This window comes from Bactrocera oleae, chromosome 6 (assembly GCF_042242935.1).
Source record: "Bactrocera oleae isolate idBacOlea1 chromosome 6, idBacOlea1, whole genome shotgun sequence".
NCBI classification, from domain to species: Eukaryota; Metazoa; Arthropoda; class Insecta; order Diptera; family Tephritidae; genus Bactrocera; species Bactrocera oleae.
Window position 1 is genome coordinate 62537707 of NC_091540.1, and position 15263 is coordinate 62552969.

General features: G+C 30.8%; 1 protein-coding gene across 8 annotated transcripts in view; it reads right to left on the minus strand.

Annotated features, from left to right (window-relative positions):
- Positions 1-15263, minus strand: part of sif (still life) — a 378461-nt gene that overhangs the window by 354902 nt on the left and 8296 nt on the right. For 4 of the 8 annotated variants that reach the window (XM_070111165.1, XM_070111164.1, XM_070111160.1 and 1 more), the window contains exons 4-6: positions 7365-7563; positions 3344-3508; positions 1229-1524 (exon numbers count right to left, since the gene is read on the minus strand). In XM_070111165.1, coding sequence (XP_069967266.1) covers positions 1229-1524; positions 3344-3508; positions 7365-7563 — 660 coding nt within the window. Of the gene's footprint in view, positions 1-1228; positions 1525-3343; positions 3509-7364; positions 9955-15263 lie in introns of those variants that run through there. The other 4 variants (XM_070111162.1, XM_070111161.1, XM_070111163.1 and 1 more) reach the window with 3 other exon arrangements.

The window sequence follows — 15263 nt, forward strand, 5'->3', positions numbered from 1 at the left end:
CATAGCAGCGCTTAGAAGTGCAACTATCACATAGCATAGCATAGCATACCAGTTATTGTTGCTGAATTAATTGACGAGTGAGTTGGTAGGCGACAAATCAGTAATCGCAATCACGGAATTACGCAAAATCCGCCAAAGTGGGTGGCCACTGTCAGCAAGCAGCAGGTGATTTGAATTCAAAGCCCGCAACAACCACGAGTTCGTAAGCTGTATGCGCTCGTGTGGCATGAACACGCAGTCTGTGTACGGTTACGGTCACTCATATGTAGTAGACCCCCCATAATCTGTTGCATTCGTATTAGCTGTTTGCGTGTCGCCAAACATTTGTCTGTGCACCTGAGCCTGTCGTCTACTAACCAAGCCCCATGAATTGGCAGCGGTGCCACACATTTAATCAACACAGACAATATATTTGCAGTTATGCCATGAATGTCGCCTTAATTTCGTTGTACAAGCGCAACTTGCTTAATAGTGACGAAGCATAAAACCCCCGCAGGAAAAAGTTGACCAAAAAGTCAAAATTTACACTTGTTCTTTTTTGACGAAGTTTGGATCAGTGCCAGTGGATTAGGTTTTCATAAGACCGGAAGTCCCAGCTGAAATAAGTTTCTTACAAAGTTCTAATTCACACTAGATCTATTTTGATGAAATGCAGACTAGTTCCAGCGTAACTAGCTCTTCATTAGACAGTACGTGGATAAAAAAAAAGGACAGTTTACTTCAGTTGAGGCGCTTTTCGAGGTCTTAGAATGAAAAAATTCCAAAGATCTATATTAACAAAACTATTTAAGTAATATTCGAGATATGTCTGTCGAAATTTACTCAGGCATTTGCCCTGAAGCTTTATATAAAGTTATGTACAGATATCGGCAAAATGTGAGCACCCTTATGAAATCGTATTCAATACTAAAAGTAGTATGGAAGTAAAAATAAAGTGTTCAATTCTTTATATATATTGACATCAGTGATATACCTATTAAGCTAAATAGAAAGGGATTTCTTGGGAGATCCTGTTTAGGGGCGAGGTTTTCTATGAGAGTGGTATTATAAAATTACCTTTAAAATGCAATCAATTATCTAACAAAACGCTGCCTTCTTGATCTAAATCGGTTAAATATATCTATACTAAATTAAACCTTAAATGTAATGCAAGACCCGAGTAACTAAGACGAAACATCAACATAAATCTTAGATTTAAAAAAAAAAACTATGAACTATATTTACTCACCATATCATCGATATAGTCTTTAGTGCGTGTGCCAGTAGATTTGGTGGATGTGCCAACGTTCTGATGCAATGGTCCACCAACTTGTGTGCCTTCATTCTTCGAAACATCCATATCTTGTTGACCGCCAATGAGTCCATCGTCTGGACCCACCTGTGAGCCAACATGATTTTGTGAGCATAAATCATTTGTGCCAGTGGCAACTCCGGATACCATAACACTGGGTGTGCCTGTATTTACGCCTGCATTTACGGCGGCAATATTTGGATCCTGTGACTTGACTTGGCGACCCAAAGTGTCTGTAAATAGGAAGTGTATATTATAATTAACAAGAGAGTAACATAGTGATATCTGTAAATCTAGCAACAAAAACTATCAAGCACCTGTTGCGCTTATATAAAAGTATGTTACTATGCTATAATACTCTAAAAGCTTATTAGCATAGTTAGTTTAGTTTTGTACCATAGAAGCTTTGCATTTGCTATAATAGCTCGCAGTGTTAGTGCGCATGCGCAATATAAGAGCACCTGCAACAAGCTAATGCTTTTTGTTCTGATTTTGTGTAAGCTTTTCAGAGCTTTGTTGGGGCGCTTGTGAAAAAGCTCTACTAGCATGTCGGTGGGTATATATCTACATATTTACTTCGAATTAAGAAACATTTCAAATATGAACGAAATCAGTTATATTATTCCATATTAGATGTTTTTTGGATTTTTCATGTACCTATATATATATATATATGTAAAAAGCTTATACCGTTTGGGTTAAATGAAAGTTAAAAACTATATTTATTGTAAGTATATTAACAAGGTTTGATTGATTATCGACGAATCGCTGAGCCATACGATATGAATATATAGACCTAAAGAGAGAGAATGATCTATGATTAGCAAATCTTTCGCGGTGTTCAGATTTTTGATCTACAGACTTCGTGACCTAAAGACCATTTTTGACCAACATTTTTCATAACTTTTTATGCAAGCTAACTGTAATAAAACTGAGTCCTTATAAATTCTGTAGATTTTCTTGAAATACATATTTTGCAAAAAAGCTTTTTTATCAATAAGAATTTCTTGCAGTTTTAGAGACAAAAACTGTGTTCTCTTTCCAATAAATGAAAATCCGGACATCCACTGTGCACTGAAAAAGCATGCACATATTTTGGCCTCAATTTTGAACTTGGAAAAGGCAATATAAATTACATTAATTATTTCTTCAGATATTCGAAGAAAAAAGCTTAAGAAGATTTTATCGCTCGGGAGATGCCTGGAATCCAAGATATAAATTTACTAACAGATCGATTTATATAGGATGCTATTACGCGAAAATCTTATGTATTTTTCAGAAAAGGAAAGCTTATAAAACATAGGCTTGTGACAAGGGGGCTCCACAGTTCCCTTCTGATTTACCATACTATTGAACAAGTGAGCTTTACAAAATTTTTAGTTAATGCTGAGACAATGCAGGAACTGACAGAGTTACAAAATCTTTAGTGGGTCATAAAACGATACCTTGATGAAGTGAAAGTTTTTGTGCAGTTATAAAATCGGAACGAACTCACTTATGTAAAGTAGAATATTCAGTGGTCACATTTAACTACAATTTTTAGGTTGCATCGACCGAGAAGGTCTAAGTCACTGCAGTATACCTTTTTTTCGCGCCATTGGAGATCGCGAGTAACTCGAAAAATATTTAATTTTCACACTAGGTTTGCCTCTTAAGAAGGCAAGATGGAAACATAGCGGCGCTTCTTTCTTGACTATTCAGTTTTGACAGACTGAGTTTGAAGCATCGTGAATCTTAGAGCGAGATTTGCTACATATCTCGGATACTGTGGCATCACATAGCAGCTATATTTCAACAGTTCAGGTTTGAGGCTCACGACGGAAATCATAATTAACTAACCTATCGCAATACATTTTTTAAAAGACAATAAAATAATTTTTAAGATTTCCGCTATTTCCTTTTTCACAGTGCTTTGATTTTGCTAAGCTCTTATGTAATGCTCTCAAAGCTCATATAATATATATATGTAAATACATAACTAACTATATACGAGTAACCACATGGTAAATAGCGTATATCTCGTATATATAAAATATATTATTATGCACTTACCCTGTCCGCCGACTGCATTCATAGATTGTGTGCCAACACCGCCACTGCCGGCTACATTATCATACAATGATGTGCTGCTGGTGGCGTTCGCCATCACTTTCTGTTGTCCACCGACATCGACATCGGTTATGCGAGAGCCTACGGAGCGTGGCAAAGTGGATGAACCTGCAAAATGTGAATGAGGTGTGATGAGATTGCGATGGCGAAGTATGTACGTATGTATGTATTGTATGTATATATGCATGTATATGTGCATATGTATGTATGTATGTATGTAAATATATGTATGAAGGCATGAACAGGCGTTTGACAGTATTTTTTGTGTTGTTTTTTGTTTTTGGATTGCGGTGGAATGGTTGAGGGGTGGCAGCAATAAGTGGTAAGTGGAAGCGGTGGGTCAGTGAGTGATAAGTATACGCATGTATGTGTGTGTATTTGTGTGCGCGCATAAGTGTCCAAGGGTTTTATTGGATTTTAGACGGATATTGGTTTGGTAGAATAAAGTGGTATGAAAGTAGAAAAGTAAATAAAAGATAGGCGATAATAGTGTTATGTATGTATGTAGGCAGAGCGTTGATGTTCGGTGTATGTATGTGTATATATGTGTGTGTTGCATACTACATAACTACTTTATATACGTATATAACTGTATTTCCAGCCACGACATTGTAATTGACAAAATCTGTGTAAATGTCAACATGAGTGTGTGTGTGTGTGTGTACATTATATTCATTTCCTCTGCACAAAGCTTTGGAAATCACAGTAATCTTTTTTAGCCGATTTCCGGTAGCGCCCCGTTAGTTATGTTTTAAATGACCCACAATTCAATTACTTATGCTGTGTAATAACTCAAAATCAAGTTTATGTTTCTTTCTTTGAAAATTCAGTAATTCAATGTTTCGAGAAGAATAAAAAAAAACAAATTTGCTTTGCTCAGTTTAATTGAAAATAATAAAATTGTATATGTAGTGGTAAAAGCTTTAAAAAAAACTGTGAACGTGTGAAAAACTAAGAATCGGGATTACAAATGTAAAATGGGGATTTCACATAAAACTAATAAAATATTAAACAAATTTAAATTAAAATATAAAATATTAAAAATATGTACAATTTTAAAACACCTTAACAAAAAACAAAAAAGTATTGCATATATCTATATAAAAAATACATATATTTGTATATAAAGTTTGGTCAAAAAAACGAATATTTGTTTTCTCTTCTCTTAGATAACTCTAAGAAAGCATCTCTAAGTACGTGCTCTTAATTGTAACGAGAAGGTCTTGTTCTTCTAATTTAAAGTTTTCTATATTTTTCCTATTAACAGATTGAAAAATTCATATCTCACTTCCAACTACTTGGAAAAATATCTCTTTTCAAAGATTTTGTAGGAAACTGAATGCTCTACAAAAAAGAACTCCTATGATTTTTTCGTAAATCTAACCGTTTAAAAGATATTAACGGTTAAAGTTTGATTATTTTAAGGTAATTTTTTTTTACTTATGAATTTTTTAACTGAGTGGAAAAAATTATTTTAAATTGCAAAGATCATGGTCTGGTAGGAAGTTTGCTGCTCTACAAATTGCTGTCTTATAATTTTTCGCTTAAGTTAAGTGTTTACGAGATATTCACCGTTAAAAATCAATGAAAAAATGTCCAATAATTATGATTTTTAAATAAGACTTGAATTTTCTTCTTCTGATAAACAAAAAAGCATAGACAACTGTTAGACAGAAGGAGGACCTTAGCGTTAGAATTAAGAGCTCATGCATGAAGAGACTTTCTTAAGTGTCTAAGAACTTATTCTTCAGAGTACCATGCGAAAAAAATATTCTGTTTTTTGACCCAATTAAATGTATTAAAAATCTATTAATATTATATTATAACAAATTTAAACTTCAGTATTTGATAGCATTTTCATAAGTCTTTTATATGAAATTCTTTAAACGAAATTGAAAAATTTCATATTATTTAAAAAAAAGTTTTTTTTTCTAATTTTGAATAATTTAATTTTTTTGTTTTTTGATAAAATTATTTTATTTGCAACCAAAAAAAAAATTTTTAAACAAACTTGTATAAGAAACACATAAATTAAGAAATATATATATATATTTTTTTTGGTTTAAAAAATATATATTGCAAATATAAATTATAATATAATTTAATTATAATTTTTGATAATATATTTTTTTATAAATCCTAAAATATAATTTATAATATAGTTTTTTTTTCAAACGCAAAAAAAAAGAAATAATTTGTTAAAATTATTTAAACACCAATGCCATATAATAAATATTAAATGGTATTGAAAAAATATTAACATGTCCCAATTTTTTTGATCGAAATATATTAATTTTACTTGTATGTCGTGATCAGGAAATATTAAAAAAAAAAAAAAATTAAATAAAAAGTTAATTATTAAAATTAAAAAATGTTTATTATGATAAATTATAATTTTTTGAGAGAATAAACAATTATTTTTAAATAAAATAATAATATAATAAATAAAATAAAATTATTAATTAACTAAAAAATCTTATTTTTGACATTAAAAAAAATTGTCGGCTTATGTAAAATATAATAAATTTGACCATATAGGTATTTCATTAAATATAAATTACACTATAACCAGAAGATAAGAGGCAAAATTATAACATCACAAAATATATAAAATATGTTTTATATTAAAAAAATATTTTGAGTAACACATTTTGACTTAACTGCAAAATTATAATAAAAATAAAAAAACGTTTACAAATAACTCCAGAGTATTTGGTTTTGATCGCTCAAATTGTACGGCAATCATAAGCTATACAATTTCTTTGGAGATTGTAGCGCTGTCTCGATGATATGTCGTCAAATAAACAAGTTCTCCATTGTGGTTGGATATCGGCGATTCCCGACAAATGAGCAGTTTTTGGTGAGAAAAGTACGTGGGGAAAATTAAAGATCGATATCTCAAACACTGTGGGACTAGCTCGCGTATATACTTGTATGGACAGACGGACATGGCTTTATAGACTCGGCTCATCATTTTGATCATTTATATATACATTTTATGGGGTCTCCGACGCTTCCTTCTGAGTGTTACAAATTTCGTGGCGTTCAGAAGTTTTAATAATATAACACCTTATGCAATAGAGAGATAGCAGAAGATCTCAATATCTTTAATGGATCGACTCAATACATTTTGGTTTATGTTTTAGGTATGATGCGCTTCAATGCTAGAATCATACCCAAATACCCGAATCGTTTGCAAAAATTACCTGAAGTAGTGGTCGAAAAAAAAGTAGCTTAGGACCGGACATTCACTCTTCAGAATTGGTAACGAGACGTGGGTTTATGAGTATGACGTCGAAATTGTCCAACAATCTATCGAATGGGTCTCCAAAAATGAGATGAAACCGAAAAAACCGAAATTCGATGAAGGCACCGAAAGTCATCTCAGCCCAGGATTATAAAAAGTGTATGGAATATTTGATAGGTTGGCTCAGAAATTTTATTAGTAGGCCATACCAAAAAATATTATTCAGATACGAAAGAAATTTATTTTCTCTTTTTGTCAGTCTGCGGCGAATTTGGCTCGATATGGTATGTATCCAAATTATTTGAAAGTATTACAAGCAGCCGTTAGGTGAAAAAACACTTTTTGAGCTGCATCTTGCAGGATTATAAAAACAAGCATAATAATGAATTTAAAAAAATGAAAGGAAGTTCAGAATTCTTTAAAAATATATAGATTGTAACTTTGTGGGTCATTTAAATGTCGCTAGATATATATATATATATTTTTGTGCTATATATTTATCTGTAAGTATGTCTGTGGCTGCATGCAAATCATAGTTTTATATAAAATTTCTCTAGGCATATTTAAAATTCCAAAATTTTTGTTCTATTTTTTACTTTTTGTTTTTGGTTCAACTCTAAAGGGTACTGAGTTAGTTAATTGATTAGTTGATTAGCTAAAGTAAGTAGAGTGGAGTGGGGGTAGTTTAGTGGTAGTGGGGTAGTTGTGGATCCTCACCTCGTACACGTGGATCGGTCCGTAGGCGTGCGTATTGTTCGGCCGACATACAGGTGCATTGCGGTTCGCTGCGTACGCGCGACGGCGATGCCGGTGTACTCAACGGCTTTCGTTTGGCCTTGATCTTTCCCTTGCCCGGCGGGTCCAATTTCAGCGAGTAACTCGACGAGGCCTTTCGTGAAAATTTGAAAGAAGGCGACTGTAAAACGTCGCACTATCATTAGGTTAGTTGGTTGGGAGTTACAAGGTTCTGTGTGTGCGGTTTGTTATTTTCGATTTTTCTTTTCTTTTTTCTTTTGTCTTTTCATTTACTGTTTTTATGTTTTTTTTAGAATTTATTTTATATTTAATTTAAATTTAATTTTATCAATGCTTTCAAAATTTTTGTTGCTTCAAATTTATTTACGATTTTAATGCGAGGTACACTTAGTGTTGCCACATAGTTTCGATTAAAAAAAAAAAAAATGACAAAGCTTTACTTAAATTATGCGGCCTCTGTAATCGGTAAAGTCTATTTATTTGTGTGTGTTAGTGTGTTCGCTGGATTTGGTTTGAGCGCATTCACAACTGTTTGCGGCTGCTCAAATATGCATCCTTCCTTGTGCTTATTTCAAAAATATTCTCACATTAAAATACAAATCAAAATTACTTCGAAGTTAGGAAAACAAATGGAATATCTTCACAAAATCACGACGTAACACACAATTTTTTTACGCTTTTGCATTGCAATTGAAAGAGTATAAATACACAGTGAGTGAGAGAGAGAGCAAATATTCGTACATAGAGCGACAGAGTGGGTTATAGTTTGCGAGAAAGAGAGAGAGCGAAAACGAGCGAGATTTAGAGTTTTGTAAACAAAGTGAAAAGTGATTTAATCTATTTTTTCTATTATTTTCGAAAAGGTGTGTGTGTACCAAGCATTCATAAAAGGAGTACAAATGCAATTGCATGGAGCAATATTTTAATATAATAATAATCTGGTTTTTGTTGTTTGTAAGTTTGTTGTTTTGTTTTGCTTGTAGTTTCAAACTTTTTTCATATTCATAGTCATTTCTTTGAGTAGCCGAAGCGTCTAAGATTTGAGTTGGAAATATTAGTACACATTTAAGTGTGCATTAGTATATGTATGTGTGTAGGTGTGCCAGAGCTTTAAGAATCCGCTGTGTTGCGTGTGTTATTATAACAGTAAACATATTTGTGTGTATTTATATATATGTGTGTGTGTGTAAATTTATTGCATTTGTGAGTGTCTTAATTTATTTTCAATGTTACTACTAATAATTTTACAAGTAACTGATAATCAAATGATCAAAAATGACCCGGACTGCTCCATACAAACGACGCGGAAACCTAATCTATAATTTTTGTTACTCGTTTCGACAACCCTCTTTTAATCATGTAAAGTTTAAACTCCATATGTCTGCAGCTATTTATTTATGACGCAAAAAGTGTGTCCGGCGATATTTAATATAGTAAAAAATTAAAAAAAAACAACGAGTTTCATTGAAATTCTGTGTTTTATTGTTAAAATTACGGAACTTGAAAATCGGCGTGTCGGCATCACAGAGCTAGCAGGGGATCTCAGCATTTATCATGAACCTACTCAACAACTTTTGTTTAATTTCTTTTTGCAATTTTTTGCAAAAGCGACGTTGAGTAGTCGCAATCGAGCTGCTTGACAATGGAGCTGAGAACCTTACGTTCATCAAGCGCTTCAAAACTGATGACGAAACTTGGGTTTATGAATACGACGTCGAAACTGTCCCACAATCTAGCGAATGGCGCTCCAAAAATGTATCAAAACAGAAGAAAACCTAAATTCACTGAAGGCATTGAAGGCTATCCCGTCCGAGGATTATAACAAGTATATAGAAAATAGGATTAAGTTGTCATACTTGGGTCAGGATACTATTTTGTAAGTGATAATAAAGATTTGTATTAAAATACTATAAAATGTAGTTTTTTTACAGTCCGGTTCAAATTTGATCAGATGGTAGGTAATATATCAGTATTTACTACCAAATGACGCCTATAAATATGCTTCTTAATTACATATATTATTGAAACTATATTAAAAATAATTTTTCCACTGTTTTAGTCAACGAACATTTTCAAAATTAAGTTGCTAAGAGTCCTTCAAGGATAATAGTAAGGGTGGCGCAGCTATACTAGTTTCTTAGACCTTGCCTATATTTAATATGTTCTACTTTTTTGCTAGCTATTGTTTTTCTAATCAAAAATAAATTCGTAAATGTGCATTTCATAGTTTTAATTTTCGTGAAATTTCTTTCGAATTAATAATCGAGAGAGAAAAATAGTTTGAAATGTTGTAGTAGGTAGTACAGTATACATATAGTCGTAATTTATTACATTTAGTGCAATTTGTGACGGCTAAATTATTTTTTTGACTAACTACTTACTTAAATTTTATATAAATTTCATTTGAAGAAACTTTTTTTGCAGATAAACGCATCTTGTAGTTGAAACCCGTACTAGATAAACAAAGTTGAACTACATATATGTATAGTATGTGCGTTTGTATATACGTAAGATAGAAACCCGAATAGATAGTCAGATAAGATAAGCGACAGACTATTTTACCAAAAATATTTTTTTATTTTAAATTTTAATTTTTAGAACAATTTAATTTTTTGAACTATGTATTTTTTTCAGTTTTTTTTTTAATTTTAATTTTTAAAACTACTTTACTTTATTATATATAATATATGTATTTATTATATATTTAACTTTTTATTCCAAACATAAACTCTGCACTGCACTACATTTTTATAACTCACTTAAAATGAACCCTTACTTGTTAACAATATATTCAAAAGCTTGTGAAATCATTGCTGCTTTCGTTTTTGGTTTTCTCTTTGAATTAATTGCATTGTTTTATAATTTAGTTAATATTGAAAAGTCACTTGACTAACCCAATCACGTTGATATAACTATTTTCTTATATTTTTTTCTGTTGCCTACTTTCGGGCTGTAATGTAAATTTTAATAATGCCTTTAAATTAAGTACTTTTATATATATTATTACTACAACGATATTTCTAAGTATACCTCATAATTTATTGCATTTTTAAATATGAAATAGACAGTTTACTGATATCTCATATTTATTAATTTTAATCTTTGCTGTTGCCTACATTTGGGCTGAAATTTTCCCCATTCCGTTATATTCACAATTCAAAAATCAATTATACTGTTTATTTTGCTGTTGCCTACATTTGCGCTGAAACTTTCCCCTTTCCCTCTTCACAATTCAAAAAATCTATTTTACTGCTTAATTGAGATTATTTGGAATATCTGCTTAATTCGATTTCTTAGAAAATTTTTTAATTATCAGGCAAAAATAGATTAATCCTTTTTGATATCTGGAATGCATCATCATTCAATAATATTTTATCTTTATACTAGGAAAATGAGGATAAGGGTCTTGGAAAACGATGACGCTAAAGAGCTTTCAAATAATAGAATTTGTTACGGACACATGGGAAGTCAAATTGGCGGTCAAACCGTAAAATTATCAGGCATATTCCTCAATAACAAATAATGCAGAATATGGAATTGACGTTTGTCAATTTTAAGCATGTATTAACCCTCATTTAAACAAAATACAAGCTTAATGACGCTTGCTATAAAATTTTTATGAGAACAACATACATTTAAAAAGTATGCTAAAACACAATGTTTTAACTTAAGTACAGCTCTAATAACGCAAAGGAATTTTCAAAATTGACCAAGTGAGGACCTCGAACTATGAATATAGTTACTGCAGCCATTTAATAGATTTTTTTTTTTCAATATTGAAATTTGATCTACACGTGTCTTATAAGCAATACAAGCATTGAAAAACGCAAGCAATTATTCATGTCATAGCAAACACACAACATCAGACCCAGTTTTAAATACCCTTTTCACATAATCTACCTATGTATATTTCTAAGGAAGCACCTTTTTCTCTTCAGTAACTTTGTAAGTTATTGTTTACTGCTGTTTGTTAATTCAAAAAATATTTATATAGTAATATCTATCAACCACCCATGTGTAACTATATTTATTTTTGGAAGCTTATATTTTTGATGTTACCTTAGCTATACACTAACTAAATATATAGAATTATACTTCATACTTTAAACAATATTTCACATTTATCTTAACCTCAACTAACCGCTTATGAAAATATATTTTATATGTATAATATGTATATATTTTATGATCTGAATATTTTGAATTTGGAAATTTTCTGTGATTTTTGATCTAAAAATAAATAGTTACGTTATTAAATTTCTTTTACAAAAATATATGTTTGCTCTTCTATTTCATGTTATGTTAACTTTGCTTTCATTCCTGAATATTTCGGAGTTACTCTCTTATTTTCCTAACTCATGATTTTTTCTAGCTTTACTTTAGAAAACTCACTTCTTTCATTTTAAATTACCTTATGTTTGTATGTATTATGTAAGTATTAATACGCATGACTACTTTTATATATATATACGTATGTATATATATGTATGTCGATGTGTTATTAAATTTTTGTAAGTAGTAACTGTTACCCTAATCTATACAAGTATGCTGAATTTCATAGAGAAATATATTCCAGAAAATTCGGAAATTTATGCTAACAGTGCCGGGTTAACCACAGGGGAACAATAGTTATTTTAATTTTAATTATTATCGCCTAGTCGTTAATATATATTTATTCGTGAGAAAGACGCCTTTGGTAACATATATAGCACCAACAAGTTTTGAAGACTGTATTTATTTTCAAAATTAATTACCGGGGATGACATAAGTTTATTGATCTAATGTGGACTAAATTTGTTTCAGGAGAAAGCAGAATATATGTATCTCAAACATCTCTACACAACTCCTCAAAAGCAAGTGTGAGTTTATTTTTCTATTTTCGTGCTTTCGTAAAAGTGTGATTGTAAAGTATTAAATTCAATTACTAAAAAGAGAGGTGCCTAAGTCGAGGCATCCAATTCAGAAATACGTCAAAATATACAAGATATCTGATATTTATGGGTTAAATAAATCGTTTCCAAATCAATCTGAGCAAGAATTGACTTAGTGTCATTGATAACCAAAGTCAAACGTTATTCTCGTTCTTTACATGCAAACACAGACTCAGGATATTGGTATTATGACCTGTGGAGAATACATAAATTTCATATAATTTTTACGAAATCTTTAAGAAGTTTAACTTTTAGGGAATTTTTAAGGATTTCTAAAAAACAAGATAGTTTTTTAATGCAAAATTACCGAAACTAAAATCGTCTTTTGTTTAGGTAGTTTCGAAAGCCAAGTTCCAAACCACTAATATACCCATTACAGTCCACAAAAATTTTAAAAATATTTGAAAGGTTACTGTATTGAATAGACTAAATCGGAAACAAAAGCCTTTGAGAGCAACTTCCAACCAAGCTTTTCAGGAATAATATAACGTAGAACTTTAGTCTGGTTCTGTCGAATTGAAACGTTTTCGGGTCAAACCTAGTGATATTTGACTTCTTTAGTTATCTGCGAGTAGAGTATCTCTTATTGGTTTAAAGACGCAATGCATTCAATGGCTTTAAAAGACGAGTTTTGTGGATCTACTAGGAACATTGAGAAGGTTATCGTTGGTGCAGGCGACTTGTTCACAGATTTTAGTAATATTCAGCTATGATTTGTACTCAGTTAACACCAGTAATGCTCATTGTATTGTAACTAACGATTGGGGATGCGATTTCGATCTCAGAAAATAGTAAAAAAATATTCAATATTGAATTTATATCTAAGGCTTTTTTAGAACGTGCAAGTGTTTAAATCCTGGTGGATACTGCAAAAACTGGTATTCCAGAAAAAAAAAACTTGAAAGCTTCAAATCTCGTTTAAAACTTAAAAACTGTGATTCCAGGAAAAAACTAGGAAATTTTTGTGGTAAATGATAGTACATAGCTCTCGGCAAAAAAAACGAAGTACTTTTATTAATTTTTATTTTTAAATCCTGCTGGATACTGGAAAAAGGGGTATTCCATAAAAAAGCTTTGAAGCTTGCACACGATGGTAACTACTTGTAGTTTTCGGTAGAAAAAACGAATTACTTTTACTTTTTCTCAAATTTCGGTGGATACTGATAAAACTAATAATACAAAAAAAAACTTAGAAGCTTTCATAGGATTGTAAGTGGTTTTCGTTGAAGAAAACAAAATGCTTTTACGAGGCTTATCCGGCACTGCAGACCTACTTAAATACCCACATATTTGACATGAAAAAATACTTATTTTCTGTTTAACTGTAATTGTTGTTATTGTGTTGGTGTTGAAATTGCTGTTTGGTGTTTTGTTGATTTGATTTATTGTAATAAAAGCTTCGAACTCTAAGCTATTAGCTTTTTAATTTTTAAAGCATGTTATAATTATTTATTTATTTCGTTCATTTATTTAAACATATATTATATATTAACTTTTTAATTTGCCATTTAGTTAGTTGTTTTTGTTATTATGTAATATTATATTTAACAAAACCGCCAGTGCTTTTTGATTGCTGGTTTGTATTCAAAAAAACGGAAGGGAATTATTATGAGTAGAATAGGTGTGTGTGTGACAACACACATTGAGCGAATCGAGCGACTGACTGGCAGCAACAGCCGAACCTCAGGGCTCGTCATCGGGCATAGGATGTATGGGATAGGAGAGGGTATTGTAGTAAAGGATGCGTGCGATTGTTTTAAATCGTTTTGCATTTTTCTTTTGCATTTCATTGCACAATGCATAACAGCGACGGCGGAAGGGATTTTAATATAAAAATAATTGATTTTTATGCAAGAAATTGCAAAAATTAGGTTTGCAATTAATTTTTCATTTTTGTAATTTTTAAACATTTTTTTAAATAATTTTTATTTTTTATTTTTTATATAATTTATAAAATTTTTCAAAAATTTAAACAAAAAAATTTTTTTTAGTTTTTTGGATTTTGTAAGTTTACCGACGCGTTACCGTAAAATGCAAACGATTGTTGAAAAGTGTTATGTTATATAATAGATACGTGAGTAATATATATAAATATATAAATAAAATTATATACATATATATATATATATATATTTATTTATTTATTTAGTACATTTATATATTAAAATTTATATACATTAATCAACATTGTTTTTTAGGAAAAAATAGATATATTAGTAGAAAAAAGGTTTTTTTTCATATATATATAATATATATAGAGCGCAAGAACGAGTAAGGTGAGTGAACGAGTTGGGGCGAGAGCGAGTGAGTGAGCGTGATTGTGAGACGAGTGAAACGAATTTTGGGTAAAAAATGTTTAGTGAATTTTTTTTAGCGTAAAGTAAATGAATATGAATGAGGATTAAAATTTTTTTGGTTTTAGTTCATATCAATGTACGAAAATGATGAAAGGAGAAGAGAAAAAAGAATGAAAGAATACAATATAAATATAAATAATTTAGTGTTTATTCATTTTCGAAAAAATTTTTATTTACAAAGAACAAAACAGGCTGTTATTTACATATAATATAATACAATCATATTTTATATTATTAATCGGCTTCAACATAACGTGAGTGAAAGTGTGAGAAGTTATTATTGGCAGCAATTAACATACAAAATACGAAAGACTAAAATACAAATGTGACAATGAGAAATTATTGACGATTAGAAAAAAGAAGAGAACACTAAGTGAATGGGTACAATACATTGAAGTCGAAATATATGTATCTGGGGAGCTGAATGTACGAAAAGGGAGGCGCAAAGATACAATGGAGCGCTACTGAGAGGCAACGATTGAGTGTAATTTAGAATATAGTGCGTTAGAGGGCGGGGTGGTTGCCATATTTTAAGATATATGTACAATTATTTTATATTTTGATTACGGAAA